Consider the following 18,739-nt stretch of genomic DNA (forward strand, 5'->3'; position numbering starts at 1 on the left):
GAGTCTGACTCCGGGAATCTCTGAAGATGGCAAAGCTGCGCGCATAGGTGGGTGATTTGAGAACGCGAAGAGCGCGAAGGCTACTCATATGCATCCTTTCCTGTATATGACATATTTTTCGAACGAAGGACTCAGTCCTTGGTTGAAATTCCGAGGATCCTCGACATTGGAACAGTCCTTCGTCGGATGTCGATGACGTAGCATCCTTAGAATTCCCAGGGCATAATACAGTCAATGCCCACTTTACTGTCCATGTCCAGAAAGGGAATACAAACATCATCAGTAGTCCATATGTGACATCAGTGGGTTGATTAGAGTCTCTTGGAGCATCGAAAATACATTTTGGTCCAAAAATATCAAAAACTACGATTTTATTCAGCATTGTCTTCTCCTCCATGTGCCTCCAAAAAGAATCAAACGGTTAATGAATCAGTGAATCGATCAATGATTCGGGTCGCCAATGTCACGTGATTTCAGCAGTTTGGCGCCGAACTGTGTTATCTTAAATATCTTAAACTGTGTTCTGATGATGAACGAAGGTCTTACGGGTGCGGAAAGACATTAGGGTGAGTCATTAATGGCATCAATTTCATTTTTGGGGGAACTAACCGTTTAATAGTTGCTTCACTTTCAAATAAAACTGAGTCAGTTCAGCTAATTGTAAGTTGTTGTGACCTTTTCCACTGGACTGTTGGTGGAATTAGTTCCTCACATGTCGAGCTAAATTATGGTGATTTGAGATGTTTACTTTCAAGGGCATATGCTTATGTATTTTGATTAATTATTGAAAGTTATGCAAATTGCTGGTGTGGTGCAAAATTCAAGGTCCAGTTAAAATGTAACCACTCTTTGACCCCAAAGTTCAACTCTCTGTAGGACTGGGCGATAAAGTGGAATTATTATGAATATAATACAGTAAAATGTACTTGACATAATAAAATATTAATAATAATAATAATAATAATAATAAAATGTGTTCATAAATAAATTGTATTAATAATAATAGAAATAATACAATATAATGTTTTTAATGGTATTAATACTACTACTTCTACTACTTCTACAAATTTTTTCTTTTTACAAATCTATTTACAATTTATTTAAACATTATATTGCAGCATTATTATTATTATTATTATTATTATTATTATTATTCATACCATTTATTAAAACATTATATTGTAGTATTAATATTATGCTCAGTAATTATTATTTTAAGGAATATACAATCAAACTTTTTTTTAAATCTATACAGTAAACATGCTATGCAGCACTTTATTTGACACACTTTAAAAATTACACATCAAATCTTTCATTTGATGACATTTTAAAGCTGCAGTCTGTAGTTTTTCCTCTGTCGCCATCTCTGTTCGAAATTTGCAATTGCAGTTATTCGCGGAATTATAAACTTTGTGAGTTGTGCCTCGGCTCAGCACAGCGTGGATGAATCCATTGTTTTGAGGAGAATGTCACCGCACTGGTGTGGAAACTGTCATTCAGAATCACAGATTCTACTGTTTGAAAGTATGACCGACATAAGAATGTCATCTAAACAAGCAAGTTGCTAACATCTACTTTATTTATAACCAACTAAGGAAAAAAAGCATTGCAATAAATAAAAACATCTTTCTTTTGATATATTGCATGTTCAGATAATTACACAAGATATTCTGTGGGCAATGAAACTTGTAAAAATGACCAAAAACACTGGCGGTGAGTGGCAAAGGTCATGTTTATGTTCTCTTAAGACGTAACCGACTATTAAGGGAACGACATGTCAGATAAACAACAAGACAGGCATTTTGACATTATTTTGTGTGAATATTAGCACGCTGTGAGACGCATGGGCGTACGTTCATTTCGGTGGCATATCTGTGTATAATCTATATAAAATCGGATGACCGATAAATCGGTCGGGCTATAATTTTAAAATGTGTTAATTAAGTGATTTAATTGTAGTTTTAATGAATTTATTTAATTAGACACCATTCTTGATGATAATTTTATTCAATATTAAAACAAAATCAATAAAGATGGGAAACATACAAATTGGCCTTTTATTTATTTAATCCTCCATTAATGGTATGAAATGAACATTTTTTTTAAATATTAACATTGAATGAAATGGAAAAGTAATTCTGTGATCTTTTTGGTCATGTCGCCCAGCTCAAACTGGCTGACCAAAATGGCTGGTTTGTCCGATCAGATCAATAATGAAGTCGAATCTTCTGTTTCCAGGCTTATTGCATGTGGTGCCGTCACGCGCCCCTACGTGGAGGCCAACATATCCCATAAATCCCACACCACCATCAAGTACTTCTTGAAGATGTGGAGCAGCGTGAGCGACACACTCATCTTTATTTTCTTGGGAGTGTCGACGGTGGTCGGGCCGCACCAATGGAACTGGACCTTCGTCATCACGACGGTCATTCTCTCCCTGGTGGCTCGTGTTCTGGGTGAGGAAAGGGACACCACAGTTAGTGTGACCTCCTGAACTGGATTTAACAGGAATTATTCACCAGATTTCTCTACAAGTATAACTCACAGCTCATATGTAGTATATCTACACCATTAACTGGGGTGTGATTGTGTGTTTGCGTCATGGGTTCAGTGAAGGTCCATCGTATTTAAGTGGTTTGGAATTAATTTGGATAAACTACTTTGATTTTAATTAATGTTTTAACCACTTTCCTAATTATTACAGTTTGTCTAATTAAAGAAAGAGTTTTGTTCAATTTATGCCCTAGGGTTGTGAATGTTGGCACACTTTTCAATGCTTTTAATTAAACTTTTTGCTTCATCCAAAGGTGTTATTGGCTTGACCTTCGTAATCAACAAGTTTCGTATCGTGAAACTCACCTGTAAGGACCAGTTTATTATAGCTTACGGTGGACTGAGAGGAGCGATCGCCTTCTCCCTGGTCTACCTGCTCAATTCTGATCACTTCCCCATGAGAAAAATGTTCCTCACTGCCATCATCACTGTCATCTTCTTCACTGTATTTGTGCAGGTTAGTGTCCAGCAGTACGACCTCTTGTCATTAGCTCACACAGCATCAGCATACTTTTCTATATTCAATATGATACACATTGTTGATATGTAGACAATGTGTGTATGCATGTATTTTTTTTTTTTTTTTACATATATATATAATTAGGGACATATGATATTAGGGATGCAACAATACAGTTAGTCCATGGTTCAATACATACCTCGGTTTTTCGGTTCGGTTCGTTTTTTTTGCTATTCTATTCTTAGGCGACAGGAACAGAAAATGGTTAAGGAGAAAATGCAATACTCTTTCTTTATTTTACTTTAAAGACTTGAAACCCCTTACTTAAACTTAACACTTTACCTAAAAAAACCCTTGTACACATTCCCAGTGTATTGCATAATATAAAATAAATATTTATAAAGATTTACAGTGGCAGCTCAGAGATGTACAGTAGCATTGTAGTATGAAATTGAATGAATAAATGAAGGCTTAAATTAAAACTACATAGTCTTCAATATACAACATTTATTAAAGGTCTTTTTTAAAATTAACATCATTTTAGAGGTGAACTGTCCCTTTAAGGACAGTGTGTTTACTAGGCTGCTGCTGTCAATTGAAGACCTGCTCACATCTCATATATAGATGCACGTGATTTTACTTTCACTTTAGACAACCGACTGTGTTTATATGTGAACCTTGTGTGTATTTGACAGTATTAGTTAGCGCAGTAAGACTGTCCAGTAATCACGTGTGTTTGACAGACGTGTAGTGTGCGCGCTCAATGCAAAACAGTGCATGCATTGAACAGTCCATGCCTTGCCAGTTATGCATGCACGCGAATGAAATGTCGGCAAGGCTTTAAAACGCGGCTAAATGCCGCCTAACTTTAGTGCATATGATTGGATATTTGCTCAAATCAGCGCGTAGACTCACAGGCACACTCAAACAGAGCCGAAATAAACAGAGGAATATTTCAAACAGAGGGAAATGGAAATAATTAATTAAATGCAAAACCGAAAAAATGCAATTCACCAGCGCTTATTAAACCGTGAACGCCGTACCGAACGGTTCAATATTATATTGAGTATTGTGACATCCCTTTTATATATATATACATACACTGCCCGACCCAAAAGAGAGATGCACCAATCAAACGGCCACGAACCAGCCGATCAGTCTCACGTCTTTCTGATTCCGAGTCTGTTTTGTTAACAGCGGCACAGGCGATAACATCAGCTGCACGTTCTCACTCACTCGTCTCATTCACTCGGGTTAAATAGAACAATGCTTGTATTGCGCATAATTATACTCATTCCCGCAGGTTTCGTGCACACGCCAGATGCTTGCGCACCACTGATCTATATAAGTGGCGCGCACATATGGCCGCCTCTCAAACAGCTCGCAAGTGCCGTAAGTTTTGAAATAGTTTAATAGTAGAAATGTTGTGTAACAGTATATTAGAACTGTGCATAAGCTCTTAAAGTGACTAATAAACCTTCTACTGTCTGTCATGTTAATCAAAGAACAAAAGACGAAAAGAAAATCACTCACTATTCTTAACTGAATAACTTTTGTACATTTAATTGTAAGCATTAATCTGCATTTAATTTTTACAATGAGGACCATCTAGTGTTATTTGACATCTGATTACTTTTTTTTCTGTATTATTTCTAAACTTATTATTGTTAGACCCACCTGAACAATTTTATGCCGAGTTTATTTCATATTTCTCCTATTGCATTTCTTTGTGCTGTTGTTTGTAATTTGTTTGTTTGTTCTTATTTTATATATGTTTAATTTTTTTATGAATTTGTTTTTTTTGCATTGAAGATTTTTGTTCGTATATGCTGTCAATTAGAAAATTCTTAGAAAAGCCGAAGTGGCAAAAAAAAAAAAAAAATATTGCCAGGTCACACTTACAAAAAAATCTGAATTGGCCAAGAAAATTAATTGAAAGTCTTTGGGATGTGCTGGAGGAATCTTTACAGAGTGCTGTACTCTTGCATTGTCAGTACAAGGTCTTGACTAAAAATGAATGCACCTCTTGATGGAAATAAATGTTGTGATTTTCTGTCATTACCAAGAGGTGCATTCATTTGTGGTCAAGGTATAATGATCCAGTCATAGACTCGCTTAAGCATTTGCTGTTTGGATCTAAATAGGCAACTTTTTTTGGCCAGTAAAAAACATTCTGAACATCATAACATTGATAAAAGTAAAATATGAAATAAATTATAAAAGGGCAATGCACACATAAATTAATGTTATGGATTCAAATGAATGAAATGAATGAAATGGATTTAAATATGATAGAATCAATATCTTAATATGATTATTTAATGGAAATGAGGGTACTATGTTTGTTTGTTTTTTGTAGCAAAATTATTGATGTTAAAATTCTGTTTAAATGATTTTAATATGTGTAATTTCATCTAATTTAAGAACTCTCTGCAGACCAGTCCATTGGTTAATATACAGACATAATTGCCTCAGACTTAATTGAACAGCCTTACGCTCTATCAGTTTTTATTGGGTGGTGGATTATCCAGCGGTCTCATATCGTCTGTTTGCTTTGAGTGTTTTCTACGGCCTTATTCCATCCCTGCTGGCGGCACTTTTGGAGAGCTGCGGGAGCCCTGATGGCTCTGAGATATGCATGAGGTGCTGAAATGGCAATGGTGAAAGTAACCCTCTTCATTTATGTTTTGAATGATTCATACCGTAACGTGAGTCTTTCTGCAGTGCTATAAAAGAGCAGGACCAGCGTGGACTCAGTGTACAGTACACCGACCGATATGGTGAGATCCAAATCTTGCCATGTTTGTGTTGTAGATTTCCTGATGGGGGCTGATTTATGAGTTGTTTTAGCGTATCTTGAGTGGTTTAGGGTCAATGTATCATCAGGTTATAGTGTCGCAGCTCTAATCTCCTCATGAGTGTTTGTGCGATACAGTAAATCCCTCACGTTTTAATGCGTCACCAAAGTGACATAGCCGGGTGTTTGGTTTCTCTGTGCCAATGGTGATTTACTTTGGAGAATTCATTACAGTGGAAGGTTTCAGGAAGTTTCTTTCCATTGTGCAAAAATGTTTGTCTTCTAGTCTTTGTTCTGGTGTTGAGCGGTGTTAGGTTTAACTGGAGTGTGTCTATCCACACATTTAAACAAAGACATAAGGGACAGTCTCAAATTGCGAGGTTTGTGTTACCCTATTTGTGTTTTACGCTCGGGGCGTTTGTGATAATCTGTGTTGCGATGTGTGTGGTCTTCTTGTAGTTGTATGCCTGATATACATTGATCCCAAAAAGTATTTAGACTCTTATGCTGCGCATCAAAATGTTTGACTGTGTTAGATTGAATCAAAATATCAAACTGAGACCTATTTAAAAAGTAAAAGCAAAAGTTTCTTAATGAGAAAACGAAATACGCAGTATTATTATTTTATGTTATAATTTTTAAACTGTTATACAGTTTATCAGCTGTTTTTGCTTCTTTTTTTGTATTTGTAGTAGGTGTACCTATTTAGGGCCACTGTTTATATTGTATTGTATTACAATGCGTGTTGGATGGTCTTCTCTGTCAACACGGAGACTTCAACACTGGTATGTTTTTATATATAAGGCTATTTTAGGTCTTCTTCCATCCTACCTTCTGACCTACATCAGTGTAAAAGATGTTGGGACTTACAATCTTCGGTCCCAGGATCTTGTTCTTCTGTCTGTACCAAATGTTAGAACTGAGCTGGGGAAAAAGGCATTTAACTTTGCTGCTCCCTTTGCATGGAACAAGTTACAGAAACATTTGAAACTTAATAAGCTTGTCTCATTGGTTACTTTTAAGAGGATATTAACTGACTTGGAAGCAGCCACATCTGGCTGTAGTTGTTATGCATGATATGCTAAGGATTTGTGGTTGTTGTATCTGCTATTTTAGTTGTCTTATGTTATTGTGTATTCTGTGTTGTATGTATGGTTGTACTGCTGCCTATCTTGGCCAGGACACTCTTGAAAAAGAGATTTTTAATCTCAACGAGTACTTTCCTGGTTAAATAAAGGTAAAAAAAATAAAATAAAATGCAATGCAGATATATCTAATAAGGGTGCAGAATATTTATTTATATTCATGAGCGTTATCTCGCTGCATTTTTTTTTGTGCTGTTCACAGGAAGTGGAAGATGGAAGGAGTTTGCTGTGTCAGATGTGATGGTGCATTTGCAATTGCTGCTGCATGCGGTGCGGTGTAGCTTGATCTCTGCTAGCCTCTGACCTTGAGGGAAAAAAATCTAAACTGCAATGTAATAAACCCTGCAGTCACAATCACCGTCTCAGCCCCCTATCTTTCACGATTGCTCAGAATAGTATGAAAAATCATGCTATGGACAAGCGAGGACATGCTATGAATTACAGCTGGTGTTGAAGGACAGGAGGTTCCGCCCACTGTGTGTAAACGTAATTGTTCCCTAGTCATGACTTGCAGTTCCTTCAGTGGTCAGGAGGGTTTCCTTTTTCTGGGAATCCAAACTGGAACATGAATTATCCCTAGAACACACACACACACACACACGTTACTCTGCATAGAATGAATGAATGAATGAATGAATGAGTGAATGAAGCTGTATTGTTTGCATTTAAATAAGAGCATCTGTTGGCATACATCACTTTCTCCTCTCGCTTTGTGTTGGCAGGGCATGACCATTCGACCTTTGGTGGACCTCCTGGCAGTAAAGAAGAAACAGGAAACGAAGCGATCTATCAATGAGGAGATTCACACACAGGTTTGAGTTTACTCCCATCTGTGATTTAGAAAGATTTAATGCTGTCTCAATATTCTGCCAGTCCCACCCAGATTCGTACAAACCTGTTCTTAATTAAACAAGCTCAGATTTGTTAGATGAGTTAAATATAATAATTGACTTAGAGTATTTTGTTGACTTGTTTGGATTTGTGTAACATCCAGTACTGTTACTGAAGGTGTCTGAGCACCACCTGCTGGTCATGTGCTGGTACAGTCAAAGTTTCATACAGAAATGCAGCTTGATATTTGTAGAATGACAGGAATCATTTTAAGTGACCAGATGAATCTCTTAAAATCGGTCCTGAATATTTACAGGTCGCCGTAAAAAAAACCACACACAAAAAAATATATATATATATATATATATTTATATATATATATTTTGCATAAACAGGGGGGTACATAATTGCTTCAGTCTTCAGTAAAAAAAATAAACAATAAAGTAATAAACAAAATAATAAATAAAGTGTGATTAATATTATAGGCTAGTTGCATGTGGATTGTGCATGTTGGATTTCTGATCAGCGATTGTGCCATCAGTCTAGCCATCACAATTTGGCCCTTGTCAAACTCGCTCAAATCCTTACGCTTGCCCTTTTTTTCTGCTTCTAACACATAAACTTTGAGGACTAAATGTTCACTTGCTGCCTTGATGAAGAGAGAATCAGTGTTATTTACTTCATCTGGTCATAATGTTATGCCCGATTGGTGTATATATAATGAAAAGATAAATATGAACTTAAATGTTTACGAAGTCTCCATCCTCACGAGTTTAATGTGAATGTTCTTCAGAAAAGGCAGGTTGCTGTTTGTATGCCAGACATGAGCTTGGATCCACTCCACAAAACTCAGTACAGAACATTTTGCCCACAAATTGGCATTTATTCACCACTCATAAAACAGATTGTTGCTATAGAAACACCCATTTGCATGTGCGTCTCATCGGCTTTAATGCTTTGAGTGACTGGCAGAAATCTCTGCTGTCCACTTATTTGCTCCTAGTCAACATCATATTCAGCTATAGCTTCTGTTTGCGATTTAACTGAAAATCTGAGCGTTATTGCCAGATATTCTCCTTTATATTTACTTAATAGATTGTACATTTTAATTTTGTTGTCTTTAGTTTTTGGACCATCTGCTTACTGGCATTGAGGATATCTGTGGGCATTATGGACATCATCACTGGAAAGACAAGTATGTATAAAAAAAAATGTGACTATTTGAATTCTATATGAAATAATAATGACTTCTAATTAAATGTGATATGATTTTGAGTGAGTGACGTCGATGATGTTTGGCCATCGAAATCAGACATGTTTTTAGTTTATTTGGTCGAGTTTTTTCTCATATACTGTTCTAGGAGAAGCACAAATGCTGATCCATTTTAGTGCAATGTTACAAAAACATTCTGAATGTTAAGGGATTCAATTTTTTCTTCATCTTCGTGAAGCTTTACCTTGTTAAAGTGATACTTCACCCTTTCATTTTTTACACACCGTCCTTCTAAACCCCTATTCTGTTATTCTTTTCTGTGCTTTTTTCAAACAATGAATTAATGACATAACGTTTATATTTGTTTGGAACATTAACATCATGATCTGATCGGAAACAGTATGTTCTTATGCATGATTATTATATCTACAGTTTCTATGTATTGATGTTTGATTGAAATAATAAGGTGCGTGTGCCCGTCTCAAGGGGTTTGTTATCTGGACTTGTATCAGTGTTACTCAAATCACACACAGTGTCCCCTTTTGCTTCTCATTTCCAGACTGAACCGGTTCAATAAGAAGTACGTGAAGAAGTGTCTGATAGCGGGTGAGCGCTCAAAGGAACCTCAGCTGATCGCCTTCTACCACAAGATGGAGATGAAGCAGGCCATCGAGCTGGTGGAGAGCGGCGGCGGATCCAAGCTGCCCTCTGCCATGCCGTCCACCGTCTCCATGCAGTGAGTGCCCACCTGACTTTCATCGGGATTTGATTTAGAATTAATGGAATCCAGATGGAATCGTGTAGAAAGTGTGGAATGTGCATTGCATTTAAAGAATGATTATAGCATATTGCATGTGTCAGAATGAAAGGAGAATGTGTGGAATTAATCAAATGTTTGCTTGGAGTGTGTGAAAAATTCATGGAATGTGTATTGAGTGCAAAGAATGTAGAATGGAACTTTTGGAATGTGTATGACATTTAGGCCGTGTGTCCACCATAGCGTTTTTTCACACTGGTGGCTGGCGTTTTCAATTGTTTACAATGGAAATGCCGCGTTTTTAGAACGCCTGGAGCGCACCGAGGTGCTGAGCGAGTATTTCACGTTCAAGCGCTGAACGTTTTTTACTGGTCGCCGAGAGTTAGAGAATGTTCAACTTTGAGTAAAACGCAGCGCTCATCACTGTCACTTTTCACCTAGCCGTCCAATCACAGTGGAGGAGGGGCGGGACAAATACAACACACACCAACCGCCACATTCTGCGCGTACAATTTCAACAGATGACAACAAGCAATAATAATGAAACACAATTATTAGGGCCGGGACTTTAACGCGTTAATTAAGATTAATTACCTACGGGACTTTAACGCATTAATTAATTACGCAAAGAAAAATAAATAACATAATTTTAACCACACTTATTTTTGCACCGCAGAACGTTTTTCAATGAATGAGTTTCGACGGACCGATTATACTGGAACACCGACTAGCGCTCACGCGTCACGACAACAACAAACCATAATGAACATGAACGAAGAAGCTGATGAGACCGCTTTGCTTGGCCCCGTGGATGGGAAATTTTGTTTTAAAAAACGAAAGGATGGAAGCGTCGACAAGAGCATGGTTGTGTGCAAGCTATACAACAAGGAATTTGCATATCACCGCAGCACATCGAGCCTCAAATATCACAAATATGCTTTTGCTACACTTAATGGCAAACATTGCGCTGGTCTGCTGGACTGAAATAAATAAACAATATTTTGTTGATTAAGCTTATGTATTCAGTCATTAATCAATGCTATTCTAAAAATCCATGTGAAAAACTACTTCTCATTGTTCTCAGGTCAAATATTTATATGCAATTAAAATGCGATTCATTTCGATTAATTAATTACAAAGCCTCTAATTATTTAGATTTTTTTTTTTTTATCGAGTCCCGGCCCTAAAAATTATTTAAAACAAGAGCCAGAGCAAATACTTTACATTTGTATCTGCAATTTTATATAGAATCAATACAGAAACAAACTACCTGTGATATTAGTAACACTTCCGAGAATTTTCTGTATTACAACAAGGAAAGAGTCTTAACTGAAGAAAAAAAAAAACGCTGCCTGCCAAAACGCTCTCACGCGGACACAGCGAGGCGTTTTCAGCTGGCTAAAAAACGCTTTGGTGGACACACGGCCTTAGAGAAGGCAATCACCATAAGGTGTGGAATGTGAAATAATAATAAAAAATAATTAATTGTGTGGAATTTATGGAATATATGTAGAATTTGGAATGTATGGAATCTGTAAGGAATTGATATAATGTATGGGGAAAGTGTGAAAGTTCCAGAATATACAGTATTGGCCAAAAGTGATTTTTGAGAGAGTTGTTTTTAATATTTCTACTTTTTCAATGAAACCATCAAAATATGAGGAAATGAGTTTATATTTTTAAAATATTTTAAATATGAGTCAAGGACAAAATGTTACATTTGCTATTTATATGACAAAAGTATTTGGCAAAAAAAGCAAACTACAGGTTTAATTTTTGCCTGTTAATGTTCTGTCTTGTTTTTGCATGTTCTGTTATTGTATGACAGCCTGCCCAAAAATTACATCCATTTCATTGCGTTATCACTAATAAAACAATTGACTCCTAGCAATACTTTGCAATATGCTTACACAATTTTTAATAATATTTAAATCATTTTCCTAGTCCGGATGTCACTTTTGGCCACTACTGTATATGGAATGTTTGTAGAATGCATGTGTCTGATTTTTATTCCCGGATTGACTGTTTTCCAGGAACATCCAGCCCAAGAAGGTTCCTCAGGATCGCGCCCTTCCGCAGCTCTCCAAGGCCCGCGAGGAAGAGATCAGGAAGATCCTCCGCACAAACCTGCAGAAGACCCGCCAGAGAGTGAGCGTCAGCACTTCACTTCAGATTCTCAAACGAGGCTTTGCACTTCATTCAGGGCCCGTATTTATCAAGCTTCTCAAAGTGCAATTTTAATCTTAAGTTCTGAGAATTCATGAAATGTACTCCTACTTTCAAACTTAAGTCTAAAAGCAAGTTATCAAATTTCTTAAAGCTAAGAATCACTCTTACTCTCCCAGTTATTTAAGACAGCTCGAGAGGTCTCTCAGTGTTTAGGAGTGTCCAGTAGGGGCTTGTGATGGTCCTGAGGAGACAGAGATGTGCGCACATCTTTCAATAGAGGGAGAATGTGTTCGAAATGTTTGACGACGAGCAGTTAATCAAACGATACCGTTTGGACAGAGCAGACATCTTCTTTTTCAGCGCTGGTTAATGTTGGGTTTTATAAATAAATAAAAAATGCTGTTCGAGTAATTCAGCAAGCAGTAGCGATCGCTTCTTCCTCCTGCCATTTCGGTTTTCTTTTGGAATCCATGGTGGCTGATTATATAAAAAAAAAATCTAGGCTGTAGGCAGGTCAGTTAACAGCACACCAGTTTAACATTTTTAATTAAGACATGGATGAAAACATGCTTATCTTTCATTTAAAATGTGTATATTATAATGCATTCTCTTGAAAACTCTTTATTGTCAAATGTGTGTTGGATGTAAACTCCTCTTAGGAACCTCTTTATCTGAGAATATTCTTAAATAAGGACATCTATTCAGTGATTGGTTCATGCCTATGACATCATCCAAAATAACGTTTGTGGCACAGCAAAGTGTGGTAAATCAACTCTAAGACTGACACTTAAGATTTAGTCCTACACTTTACTTAAAGTATGATTGGGATGCTTGATAACTAACTTTTAAGCGCAGCTTTGAGCCAAGAATTTTTTTACTCTTAAGTCAATTCTTAGCAGTGTTCTTGTGAGTAATTCGAAGATGTTTGATAAATACGGGCCCTGATCAAACTAGACTGTCTTCTGTGTTTTCAGCTGCGCTCGTACAACAGACACACACTGGTGGACGTTCAGTATGAGGACGGCTGGAACGACATCATCAAACGGAAGAGGATTTTAGAGCTGGAAAAGAAGGTTTGACATTAGCAATCGATTGACTCCTCATTGGATACGACAAAATGATCAGTGTTAGCTGATTAGATCAATTGTGTCGTTTCCAAAATCCATCGATGGCCTTATTAATTAAATTATATAAGTTAATATAAGTTACTGACCATCTCAGTTGACACATAAGAGCCATTGATAGCTGTAATGTGCTTTATTAATCACAACTGAATGTTGTCACTACTTACAGATAAGGATGAACAATCACCTCACTGTTCCAGCTCCGCTTCCTGATTCACCGACCATAGCTCGAGCCCGTCTGGCTTCAGGTAAGCCGGCCATTTATTCTGCTGTGTCACAGATAGATGACTTCAGGATCCTGTTGAGTCACTGAAGTCTTTTTCTCTTGCTCTGAGTGGGTTCAGCCCCAGGTCTTTCCTCTCACTGAATGTGCGGTGAATAGACAATCATTCAGGCTGCAGTTGTTGCGCACAATCACATATTCCTTACAAACACGACCAAGTTATTACAGTAAAATTGTGGTAAACATTAACCACCATTGTCGTCATGAAAGAAATCATCATGATTTAAAGTTGTACAAATAACTCTAGTACTTTGGCATGAACTATGATAATAACAATGGTGCATTTTTGTAAGGGATATCGGATGCTTTAAGAGCAATTATGAGCCATAGAAGTTGTGAAATGTCATATCGCAATAACCAGAACCATCTTGAATCCCTTATTACAGTAAATGTATTTTTACTGCATAAACTGTTTGCAGTGTAGCAAATTCTTTTCTTAATCAGTATTTTTGTCTTATTTTCTGGTAAAAATACTTCAAATATATACATTTTCCTGAAAAGCACAAGATTAGATTGTTTTTTTAGATTGTTAAATAATAATAATAATAATAGATTTTATTTATAACTCGCTTTTCATTCCGAAGAATCTCAAAAAGCAAAAATGATCAATATTGATAAAAAGTTTTCTTGTTTTAAGCATAAACATTATAAAATAGTTAGATTTTTGCTTCCAACAAGAAAAACAACTATGCCAAATAGTTAGGACAAAAACTAATCAAGATATATTTATAGTCCATTGGAAATTATATAATTAATTATTCTTATGCTTTTTAAGTACATTTATCTTTAATAAAACTTTTTTTTACTTCATTATTTATATACTATAATATTTAATTCAATTTGAAATAGGTTTTATTTTAAGATTGTCATTTTAGTTTTTGTTATGTTTTGTAATTTGTGTTCTTTTTTATTTTATTTTTACTTATTTATTTTATTTAGCGTTTTATTTCAGTTTTATTGTTAGTAATTTTAGAACTTCAACTTAAACGTTTCTAATATCCAATGAAATATCCAAGTTTTTCATCTAATATTTATATTTTAGTTTATATCAACTTTGTTTCAGTGAACGAAATGATTTGAATAGCTTTCATTTTTGTTTAATAATAGCACTGGAGTCAAATACTGATTAAGAAATAGATTTTCACTCTTTCATCACAGACCCTCAAGCGTGGGGCATCAAGTCCATGACAGAAAGCATCCCCACCATTAAAGTGGACCTGGCCTCACCGCAGAGCCCAGAGTCCATGAACGTGGTGGACGAGTTCGCCACCAAAGAAAGCAAACCGAAGGACAGCAAGGAGGAGGGCGGCCTGATGATGAAAGCACCCTCTTCTGTGAAGGAGAGAAAGGACAAAGCGACTGACGAGGATGACGACAAGGAGCCGCAGCTTCGGCTTATGCGCTGCCTGAGCGACCCAGGCCCAGCCGCCGAAGAGGAAGAGGAGGATGAGCCCTTCCTCCTCTGAGAGAGCAGAGTAAGGAGGATGAACGAGCTCCGGCCGTCTCCTCAAGGACGTCCTCTCAGACTGTATCTGCTCTGACATGGAGGACAGATTTATATTCTATAGGAAGCCAAAACAAGAACGTCAGGAAAACCAAACTGTTGATGAACCAAAATAAAGAAAATGAAAGGGAGAGATCAAAAATAGCCATTTATTTTTTTCACTTGTCATTGTTCTTTTTATTTTAAGCCTAAAGGCATGTTCACACCAAGCACAATATTTATAACGATAACATTTACAGATTGAAAAATCATTCTAAATGTAAAAGAGTTCACACAACAACTCTAACAATAACGATCGTTAGATGATCGTTAGAATCACTTTCTGAATTATTTTGATGGCTGATAGCCAATCAGACTCTAGCATTTTAAAGAGCTTGGGCATTTATAGTACCAGGCAATAAAACCAACAACACAACATTATTGAGCGCTGCTGTGGATGATAATAAAAAAGTCATTAATCAGCTGAAGATAAAAAAGGAGGAAAACCTGAACCCTTTTTATTATTAAAAATTATATATTTTATTGAATTACGTAGTAATAAAGGTGCACTATGTAAAAAGTTTTCAGTAAAATATCCAAAAACCACTAGGCCAGTGTTATATATTTTGTTCAGTTGAGTACCTACAATATCCCAAATGTTTCCAACTATTTGTACATCTTGAGAATATTGCTATTTTAACCAAAAATCATATCTGCATTACCCTCGGTTTTATTTTGCAGAAACTCTTTACTATAAAAGTCTCGCTGGTCTTTACAATAAAAGTCCCGCTGCTCACAAATCATTTTTTTTTTTTTTTTGGTCATCAACAATCGCTCCAGCGGCCTTGCTCAGCTCCACAACACTCGGTCCCGCTCTGCTTCATAACTACTGTAACGTTAATAACCACATCCATGAACATGATTTCTTCCCGAGTCCTGTTTTCCACCGGCTGTGAGGTGAAGACCACATGTCCCAAGATTCTGTGTTGAATGGCGTCCTCAAACTACGCCTTTGTTTTGAATAGGCGCCCTCTAGTGGACGGGAAAGTCACATAGTGCACCTTTAATACATGCTGTAAAATGTACTAATTAAGTATTTAATAATCATAATATTAATAATAATATTTTGCATTATAATACAATGTAATAATTAAACTATTAATAGAGTTATCATTGTCGTTGTCATTCCTATTATTATTAATAACAATAATGATTATTTTATTTTAAAGAACAACTGTAAAGTTACAGTACTAAGATTTATGGTTGCCTTAATTTCATTGCTTTCAAACATTAAATAAGCTTTTATTTTGGTGGAAAACTGATTTATAAACTATGGAAAAAATGGTCGGCATACATTCTCAAATCGATCTCATCGACTCAAACACACACAGCACTTGCAGAGTAGCATTAACTGTGAACCGCAACTGAAAATGAACACAGTGCTGTGCTTTACTCTGAAACGCGCTGTGCATCAGATTATATATTTATATGATCACAACTGTTGAGATTTAATGATCGCACTAAGCCATAACGCATTCTCACAACCATGCATTGTTAAAATACATAAAATAGTTACTGGGCATTGGGCAACTGGTGAGTAATCGTCTCAAAGTGGATTTTTACCCGCGTTTGGCGCTTTAGCTTACATGCTAATAGTCTCGTAATAGCTTGTGCAGCGCTGTCAGAAGCAATCTGTGCATTAAATCAATATTTTTAAGGTCGGAAAATATGAAAAGATCCCATCCCTGTATAGTCATCGTTATAGTTCTTGTTCTTGGTGTGAATGGGACACCGTGTCCTTACCAGGCATGATGCGAGCGAATCTCATTGGTTTGTTTATTGCTGGTCACGTCGCGCCTGGTTTGGTCTCGTGTCAGCATGCAAATGTTGCCGCTCTGGCATTTACTGTGGAATAATCATATTCCGCACGAGGGAACAGATCTATGCATGACCAAACGCTCGCACTGTTCAGTCTCACTCTATATTCAGGTGAAACACTTCTGTTGTCGTTTTTGTTTGTTCATAAATTTGAGTATCACTAGTTATGTTTTAACTCTAGGGATTCGTTTATCAGGAGCAATATGAAACCGGTCACGGTATGGCCTTTCTTATATTTATCAGTCAGATGGTGCATAATTACTCTGGCTAATTCTAATATTACTCTGGAATATTATTTTGCTGATGCGCTAACCACACTTGGAGGACCATTCAAGTCACGCTCCATTTAAAGTGCACAAAACAAACCTGAGGAGGAGCTAGAGACTCGTGGAGATTGCACAAAGAGTTTTGCATATGTAAAGACTTTATTTTAAACCAAAAAGATGCATGACCAATTTGATTGGTTGTGATCCTGTATTCGGTTTTGTTTTCTTTGCTCATACTTTATATAACGTTAAATAACATTTTTCATTAATCATCTTTTATTCCCTTTAAATGCACTCAAGCGCTTTGGTGACCGCTCTGAAAAAGATCTGGACCATCCTATCAACGCACACCTTGATCTGAAGGAAGAGTTCATGCATATTGTCATTATTTACTCACTCTCATGTCATAAAGCAAACCAAACATATGCTGATTTCAACACCCCCACCCCTTGGATATAGATTTAGTTTTCTTTTTTTTTATTCTTCACATAACTCTTCTCCATAAAAGTTTTAGCGACCTCGTCTTTCTATCTCCATAAAAGTATAACAATCATTGATATGACTGAGTGTCCACATTAAGTTTCAGTGCAAAAGTGGACAAAAATTCAAAATTATGAGACAAAAAGTCATAATTATGACATCAAAAGTCGACACTGACACACCAACTCATAATTGAGATAAAAAGACAAACCAATGATACTCTAAGCCACAATTATGATATTGTAATATATATGAAATGACATAGCAAGCCATAATTGTGTCAAAGTTATGATGTATCAAGTCATAACTGTGAGGTGAAAAGTCAAAATGATGTGATAAAGTGTAAGTTTTTATCCAAAAAAAGTCATTGTGAGAGGCTAAATTTTGAGATGGCCATAATTTTGATAAAAATAGGACACTGACAAAATCAGTTATGATGTACTAAGTCATAATTATGAGTCAAAAATACATAATGGTAGTCTAAAAAAGTCTAAATTATGAATGGTCATAATTATTATAGAAAGGGGAAATTGACAAAAAAATTCATCAAGTTATGATGTACTAATTCATAATGTGATTACAAATTGGCAATTATGAGTTATGATGTAGTCATAATTGTGAGAAGTCAAAATTGAGATTTATCAAGATGACATAAGTTAATAGTATGTCATAAATGTGTCTTTTCATATTGTAATTATGACGTGTCAGAATTGCAATGTTTTTATTTAATTATTCATATTTTCGACTGTTTTTTTGGCAGATATGGCCTTCCATACTAAGCTGCGTAAATGGAAAGGCATGTGTAAAGTTTGCGTGGATTAGTTCTCACATACATCACTGCCAGTGTGAACGCGTGTGATTGTGTCCTGAAAGAACTGTGCAGAGTCTGCAGTTCAAGCAGTGTGATGAATTATTCCCTTTAAAACACCGGAGCACATCCTGCTCCATTGCATATTTTAAAAAGAATAAATAATATATCAAATTCAGAATCTCTTTTGCATGCACAAAGAGTAGATTAGTGTTATTTTAATCTAGATGTGGTGAAATCATAGATATATTTGATGTGAGCTCTTAAGGTCCATCGATGTCCGTATTCTGCTTTAAAGTGTTAACTGCTGACTGAACAGATCTTGTTCTAGTTTGGCCTTAGAGAAGAGAGGCTGTCCTCTCTCCTGCCTTTCTGCCGGACGCGCTCTCGTCTGACGGGTGTCTGCTGTGCTTGACGAATGTTTCTCAGCGTAGAGTCGCCTCGATGTGCGCTTTAATGTAGAACATCTGCAGTCTTCACACGAATGACCTT

General features: G+C 36.4%; 1 protein-coding gene across 1 annotated transcript in view; it reads left to right on the forward strand.

The window, feature by feature from the left end:
* Nucleotides 1-18,457, forward strand: part of slc9a1a (solute carrier family 9 member A1a) — a 72,758-nt gene extending 54,301 nt beyond the window's left edge. Inside the window, exons 4-12 of the mRNA XM_067447842.1 lie at nucleotides 2,239-2,456; nucleotides 2,808-3,010; nucleotides 7,678-7,767; nucleotides 8,911-8,981; nucleotides 9,559-9,735; nucleotides 11,790-11,904; nucleotides 12,900-12,998; nucleotides 13,219-13,297; nucleotides 14,491-18,457. Of these exons, the coding sequence (XP_067303943.1) occupies nucleotides 2,239-2,456; nucleotides 2,808-3,010; nucleotides 7,678-7,767; nucleotides 8,911-8,981; nucleotides 9,559-9,735; nucleotides 11,790-11,904; nucleotides 12,900-12,998; nucleotides 13,219-13,297; nucleotides 14,491-14,798 (1,360 nt within the window). The 3' untranslated portion in view covers nucleotides 14,799-18,457. The remainder of the gene's footprint in view (nucleotides 1-2,238; nucleotides 2,457-2,807; nucleotides 3,011-7,677; nucleotides 7,768-8,910; nucleotides 8,982-9,558; nucleotides 9,736-11,789; nucleotides 11,905-12,899; nucleotides 12,999-13,218; nucleotides 13,298-14,490) is intronic.
* The last annotated feature ends 282 nt before the right edge of the window (nucleotides 18,458-18,739 follow it).

The sequence above is a fragment of the Pseudorasbora parva genome, chromosome 7 (genome assembly GCF_024679245.1).
Source record: "Pseudorasbora parva isolate DD20220531a chromosome 7, ASM2467924v1, whole genome shotgun sequence".
Lineage (NCBI taxonomy): Eukaryota > Metazoa > Chordata > Actinopteri > Cypriniformes > Gobionidae > Pseudorasbora > Pseudorasbora parva.